This window comes from Crocodylus porosus, unplaced genomic scaffold (assembly GCF_001723895.1).
Source record: "Crocodylus porosus isolate Cpor-Errol unplaced genomic scaffold, CroPor_comp1, whole genome shotgun sequence".
Classification (NCBI taxonomy): domain Eukaryota; kingdom Metazoa; phylum Chordata; order Crocodylia; family Crocodylidae; genus Crocodylus; species Crocodylus porosus.
Genome location: NW_017728947.1, coordinates 77,533,756 through 77,540,945, shown reverse-complemented (window position 1 = coordinate 77,540,945; position 7,190 = coordinate 77,533,756). Strand labels below are relative to the sequence as shown.

Sequence of the window (7,190 nt, the reverse complement as noted above, 5' to 3'; positions counted from 1 at the left end):
GTTGAGGCGGGCGGTGGAGGAAGTGCCAGTCTGCAAAGTGCCATGAAGCTCCCGCTGGGCATGAAGTGGTTGCTGGAGTCCCACCTCAAGGTGATGTTAAAGATGGTGCCTTGGTCAGGTTTGGCACACCCTGCACAATCCATTTGCAGCTGGGACCAGCAGCTGGCAGCCAAGAGCCCCTGGGCCAGCCAGAGCTGGACTTAAACCAGCAACCTGAGCATGAACACACTCTCTCCTTTCGGGCAGCAATGTCTTTCAGGCTTCTGCTGTAGGTAAGTCCCATAGTGCTACTTCATTTACTAAAATTGGAAACACATAGCTAGAGCTTAGCCAGTTCTGCCATTTCTGTGAAGAGTCTGAGGATCATAGGGTGCTTTGGCCCATCAGGGCCCTGCTGGCTGGACCCCTGATTTCTGCCCCAACTGCCATGCGAGGAACACCTCTTCCCATATCGACTCCCTGTGCAAGCATCTTGCCCCTTGCTAACAAACAGGGTATGCTTCACTCTCCTTGACTGACTCCAGTGCTAGCCTTCCACGCTGCTACCCTGGGACCAGCCTGCCAAAACCATGCCCAGCCAGAGGTAGAGGGTGGCCTCCTTGTGACTGAGCATGTCCAGACAGTAAAGGCACAGTTCTTTAGAAGAGAGGCAGAGAAACTGGGCTGCATTAGTAGGAGCATTGCCAGCAGACTGAGGGAAATGATTATTCCCCCCTATTCAGCACTGGTGAAGCCACATCTGGAAAACCGTGTCCAGTTTTGCTCCCCTCCCTCCCCTCCCCTTACAGGAAGGATGTAGACAAATTGGCCAGAATCCAGTGGAGGACAAAGAAAATGGTTAGGGGGCTGGGGTACATGACTTCTGAGGAGACACTGAGGGAACTGGGTTTCTTATTTTGCTTGGAGAAGAGAAAACTGAGGTGGGATTTAACTCTAGCCTTCAACTACCTGAAGGAGTAGGGCATATGAAAGGATGGAGCTACTGTTCTTAGTGGTGGCAGATGACAGAACAAGGAGCAATGGTCTCAAGTTGCAGCAAGGGAAATGTAGGTTGGATATTGGGAAAAATGTTCTCACTAGGAGGGTAGTAAAGCACTGGAACAGGTTACCCAGAGAGGTTGTGGAGTCTCCATCCTTGGAGGTGTTTAAGACAAGCCTGGACAAAGCTTTGGCTGGGATGATCTAGTTGAGGCTGGCCCTGCTTTGAGCAGGGGGTTGAGCTAGATGACCTCCTGAGTTCCCTTCAACCCTAATTTTCTGTGATTCTATAACATTTTCTGGGAATTAGAGGAAGCAAATGGGATTTGCCTGGGAATGTCAGGAAGCCTTGAAGAGATTGCAGCTCACAGGCCTCAGATAAACTGCCTCACACTACAGGGATGCAAAATTCAGAGTTTCCTGGGAATCTGACCTTCCACATGCTTCCCAAGAATTGCAGGGGGGCAGAGCAAGCTGTGGAGAGCTCCCCTACTCCCAAGCCTGCATTCTCAGCTGTTGCAGTTAGAGATCCCTGAGGAGCTAGAGTTTACAAGAAGGTGCCCCTTGTTCAGGGTAAGTGTCACTGCATCTCAGGAGGAAAGACTTCCACTTCCAGCAAGGGACATGCTCAAAGTGCCAGCTGTTCTTGGCAGGAGCCTGGAAAGTGGAACTGAAAAGAATAAGCAGCTGAGCCCCAGTAGAAGCAAGCTACGGGGACCTTCAAAGCCCTTCTGTTCTGCATCTAAAATGATCAGGTGCAATTTGGAATGTGGTGCTGAGGTTCAAGCCTTCCCTTCTGACCCCTGCACAGAGGCCTGATCCAAAGGAACTGGTTGTATTTGCATGAGACGGGGAACTTTAGAGGCCTATCCCAAATGCTAATGCTGGTGTTTCTTGTTCCAGCTTTTTGGCTCACACTGAACTGAGTGCTGGTCCCTGGGCAGGTCCCCATACTGTCTGCATAGACCAGCATTGCAGCAGCAGTTGTTGCAATGGGAACTACCCTTCTGTGTTCCCCTCCTTGCTGCACCCAACATGCTAGGAGTGTGTGGTACACAAAACAAGCGATTCCTAGCCCCATGGTGCTCCTTCAGCAGCAGACCAGGAATGGGAGCCAAGCTGTGGCTGAGTATTTTAGGAGTCCCACAGCCTGGAGTTTGAAGAGCCTAGAGCAACATTGAGCCCCCTCTCCCTTCTCCATCCACACCCTGGAAATCTGCTTTACCTCCTGACTTACCTCAAGAACTTAAAGGAATCCATTCCCCAGCTTGGCAATGCTCCTGGCTCCTGATGGTCAGAGGCTGTAGTTGTGTCCCCCATTAGCAACCTGACAGTAGATAGGCTAAAGCCATTTGCCTGCCATCTCAGCTTCTCTTGAAGGAGTAGCTAGACATAGGGAATTGTGGTTTTGAAGGGTAGAAAGATGGCTGAGTAGGTAGAAATGGCATCTGTGTTGCTTGCTGAGGTGGAAAATATGTGGTAGCTGCTAGGTGGATGGCACAGCAGTGCTGGAACCCATGTGGTATTTCTTCCCTTGGCTTGAGACTCCTAAGCCTGACCCTGGGGATCCCTATGCAGGGACGTGAGCCCTCAGTGTGGCTATAGCAAGCACAGCTCTCCTCTTGGTCCCTGAAAGGCTACAGCACTGAGAGAAGCTAAGTGAAAAAGCTTAGTTAGTATGCACAGTATCCTAAACCTAAATTTCTGACTCTTGTCCATGGGCATTTTTGGGGGAGACTTCTGGACTTTATGGGATAGCATTTTTGATGGCTGCTGTGATCCCCAACACATGCATTAATCCCTAAAAGGAAGCAGTTTTGGAGGCTCTTTGAGCCACTGCCTTTATTGTTACTCTGCAGAGTACAGGCTGCATCCCCAAAGGCATCACAAAGTCAGAAAATAAATAATACACAAGTACCTGGGTGGAAATGTGAGACAAAGGACCTTCCCTGGATCAGCCAGGCTCTTGGGTTCTTTCAGTACCCACAACAAACCTTTCCCTACACTGTCCCAGCTCTCCAACACTCACCTGAAGTGAGGTTCTCAGAAACCATTCAGTTCCTGATACTGATGATTACTTTTCAGGATTGTCCAGTTTTCTGTGGGCAGATGGTGCATCTGCACAGCAGCTTATTGCTGAACATGAGTTACATACATTACAGTGGTTGTAGGGTTTCTGGTATACTGAGAAAAATCCCACACAGGAAAGCACAGCATTGGCAGGTGGGAAGCTGGAGATTCCCAAGAGATGCTACCATTCCCAGGAATTGTCATGCTGTCTTGCTATAAATCTACCTTCTATTTTTTCCATCTCCAAACAAACCATAAGAGTCATATATGATTTTGTGTGGAGTTAACCCAACATCAGCAATGCATTGTGCAGCTTTGAGATTTTTAGTGAATTTAGCCCTTTGTGTCCTCTCCTTGATGATCCCACACCTGTGGGATTTGGTAAAAGCAATAACCATTTAATGTCTTTGTAGCAACTTGACTTATTCTGGGACGGAAAAAGCTCCTTCTCCTAAACTGCACCTGAAAATGCAGTGTCAACTTACATGCAGGCTCAATTAATAGTTGAAACAATACAGTACCTATCTGGCTCTTTCCCAGCCCTCATACTACCAAGTCTGGGCCTGGGGTTTCTCACAGGCACTCACACCACTACAGCAGATGTGTTTTAAATGAACAGTTGGGGTATTCTGCTGAGAACCTGCCTCTGCAGGAACTTTACTGACCTAGGGCTCTGAGTGACCCTGAGCAAGACCATCTCCAGGTGTGTGCACGCTTACTGGCTGCTGGCTCAATCATTCTGCTGCAGCAGCAGAATGACAAACACAAATTTGGGTTTGTGAAAAAGAGGGCAATTAAAATTCTCCTTGCTCCATAAGCCAGCAGTGCAGGTGATTAGAACAGCTCCAAATTCACACCTGAATGAACAAATCCTAATCTTGAGGGGAGCAGTGCTGCCACCTTGTGGTCAGATGAATGCAAAAAAACTACTCAACACCCAGGTGTTCAGAGCACATGCCTGTATCTGAAGGATTAACACAAGACTTCCTCTATGTTGTAGCACCAGCTTTACCCACCCCTAGGCCCCAGGTACTGCCTCTATATCGTCTGGTTGCTTTTGAGGGGACACGCTGGTCCCACTTGTCAGAACTTTGTCTGTGAGCAAAGATCCACTCATTTATGCCTTAAGGGCCTAATGCCAGAGGGAAGATGGCAGAGCCTGCCCTTGAATTTTTTGCTTGTTTAAAAACAACAACCAAGAACAAGGGTGGCAGAAATGGCTACCAGAGAATGCCTATGGGCCAGTCGCACTATGTTTAAATAGAACCTAATGCAGGGGCAAAAGCAGCAGCAGAAAGCTTGAGACAGGATCCAAGGGAGGAGAGAGCTGCAAGAATAGCATCTCCTTCACTCCATCCCCTTGGCGTTGGCACATCCCTGCACTGACTGTACTTGTCCCCAGAACCTGTGCCAAGAGTACAAGTTCAACGGAGTATGGCTCTGTTCCTTCCAGGTCAGCAAGGACTGTAGAAGGAGGTAGTGTATGGTGCAACGTGCTCTCAGCTCAGAGGCAAAACTGGAATGCTTTAGTGTTTTGACAGGCTATACAGACCAGCATTTTGCACCAGTAACTACATATGATTTGCAGCAGTAAAATAGTGCTTCCTGCACAGAAGGGTCCTTAGAATGGGGGATCCACCAACAGAATATTCACTCTCTTCTCCCAATAAAATGAACAGCACAAGTCTGTTCAGCCAAAGACACCATACCCTCCTATTTCCTAAGATCTATTTTGTGAGATCAGATCCCACACCCCGTTGCTGTTCCTCAACACCAAGGTTGGAGCTTGCAGTTTGCTTTGGCATGGGGCTGCTGGAGGCCCTTCTACGCCCTAGCCACTACCTTCTGAAGTGGAGTTCTTAGCTGTGGTTTGGGAGAGCTGGAGGGTTGCTGATTTTCTTGGACAGCAAATGATTTACTGATCGCTATTCTGATGAAGCAGGCCAGTGTGTAAGACTAGCCAAGATACGCAGGTAGGTGGGAAAGAGACTTTAATAATGCCTCATCTCCCTTAAGAGGAAATGGAATTGGGTTTGCAGAACTCTATCCAACATTTGCTGTTTAGGGGATAGTAGAAGCCACTTTAAGCTAATGCTTGCTTGGGAGGCCACTCCCAAAGCCCACCACAAACAAGCAACCTGTAATAAGTCAGCATTACTCTTCTTGATTAATGCTTTTCCAGGCGACCCCTTCCCATGCTCGCTGCAGATCCTTTGCTCTCAAGCACAGCTGGAAAAATGAGGTTGGTTTCTTTTTTTAAGTTAAGTTTATTTAGCAATAGATGTATATACAAGTGACAGATGCCCCCACAGCATGAGACATGCACGAAGCAGTGAGGGCTACAAGTGGCCTTTCCTCATGGTGCTGCCATCCCACTCTTCATAGCAGTGATGCCAAGAACAGAAGATGCAAGATGAGACACCAATTAGTCCACACGGCAGAACCTTTGGGCAGAGACCTGCCAGCAGCTGATGTTAAAACAAGCGGGCACCATAGCCAAATGTCTGTTTAATGCCCTCAAAATAGTAACGCTGCCAGCCTTGCCGTGTTCGCTCTTCCTCACTGGCAGGAATGCCCTTGCCTTCCAAGCACACTTCCGTCTCACCACCTTTATCAATGAAGTTCAAGGTAATGGTTGCAAAGTGCCCTAAAAGAACCAGAGCAAGCCCTTGCATCAGCACTGAGCATGGAGGAGTCCAGCCAAGCAAATCACTGAGATGCTCTCCCATTACCTAGCACCACTTAAAAAAAGTTGACTTGCCTTCTCGCTGCTCTGGGGAGCACAGTACTTTCTGTGAAGCCAGACTCACTTTCACAGACCTTCCCTGGTAAACGGCTCTTCTTTTCATGGCCTACATGACAACTGCCTGCCTGTCTTCCAGACGCAGTAGAGCAGGGCATTCTCTTTATGCTACCCAGCTCATGGCCAGATTTGCAGCACACTACCCTGGAGGCTGAGCATGCTGCTTCTATTCATGTCTGCTTCCAGGAAAATGGATGGGACTGGAAGTTTAGCAGCACTGTATGGTCCCCAGCACCACCCACTGTGGAATACGGAGCTGTGAGATCACTAGGTACCTATACCAGTGCAGGCTCCAGAATGCTGCCTCCTACCCCAACCAGAGCCCAACCATAGTATTGAGACCTAGATTCATTTAGCTACAGACAAGGGCTGTAACTCTGTAGTCTAGCTCTTGAGGCTACTTACCACCTGGCCAAGATTTAAATCTCCACTTCATAACAAGCTGCTTCTCCGGGACCTAGGAAAGGGAAGAATGGAGCATGCAGTGAGGGAGCCAGCTATTCAACTACCCCCACAATCTGAGTCAGCAAGTGCCCAAAGCTGAGCATAACCTGAAGCTCATTCAAGAAACCCATAAGTAATACAAGGCATAAAGAAGGAGGAGGAGATAAGCAAAGGCTTGATCTTGGACAAGTGGCCAGTTAGGGGTAGAACCAAGAAAAGAAGTCAGGCCTCTTTCCCAGTCCTGAGTGTTCTCTGGTAAGTCTCACTACCTTTCAGCAGTAATTGGATCTTCGCTACCAAGATGGATTGTAGGGGAACAGCAGTCAGCAGGGAGGGTTTCATCTTTGAGGAAGGTGTGATACAGATCAGATGACTCAAAGGCTGCCAGGCAGGAAGGGCCTGGCCACAGCACACCTTCAGAATAAGATGCAGCTGCCCAGGCTGGTACTCACTAGGTTGATAAACTCTCCACTGACGCTGCCCTCCAGCAGATGGAACTTCCCTCCTTTGTCAGCATCTACAGCTGCTGGTGCATGGGTGAAAGCCTGCACCATCTGCAGAGAGAGCAAACAGGCTTAAGTACAGCACAAAAGTCTAACCCAAAGCACTAGAGCCCACTGCTTGGACACCACCTAAACTACAGCCCCCTGCCTCAGCACAAGGATTTGTGGAACAGGTTTCTGGGCCAAAACTGAAGGTCTGTGTTTACAGGATGAGGAAAAGAGAAGTATAGTTTCATAGTTCCTAGGGTAGGAAGGGACTTGAGCAGATCATCTAGTCCGACCCCCTGCCATGGCAGGAAAGAATACTGGGGTCAAACGACCCCAGCAAGATGTGCATCTAACCTCCCCTTAAACACCCCCAGGGTAGAAGCCTGCACCACTTCTCTTGGAAG

At 48.7% G+C, this 7,190-nt stretch overlaps 1 protein-coding gene across 1 annotated transcript in view; it reads right to left on the bottom strand.

Annotated features, from left to right (window-relative positions):
* Nucleotides 1-5,293: 5,293 nt before the first annotated feature.
* AHSA1 (activator of HSP90 ATPase activity 1) overlaps nucleotides 5,294-7,190 on the bottom strand; it is a 6,295-nt gene continuing 4,398 nt past the window's right edge. Inside the window, exons 5-7 of the mRNA XM_019552085.1 lie at nucleotides 6,748-6,849; nucleotides 6,257-6,308; nucleotides 5,294-5,695 (exon numbers count right to left, since the gene is read on the bottom strand). Of these exons, the coding sequence (XP_019407630.1) occupies nucleotides 5,523-5,695; nucleotides 6,257-6,308; nucleotides 6,748-6,849 (327 nt within the window). The 3' untranslated portion in view covers nucleotides 5,294-5,522. The remainder of the gene's footprint in view (nucleotides 5,696-6,256; nucleotides 6,309-6,747; nucleotides 6,850-7,190) is intronic.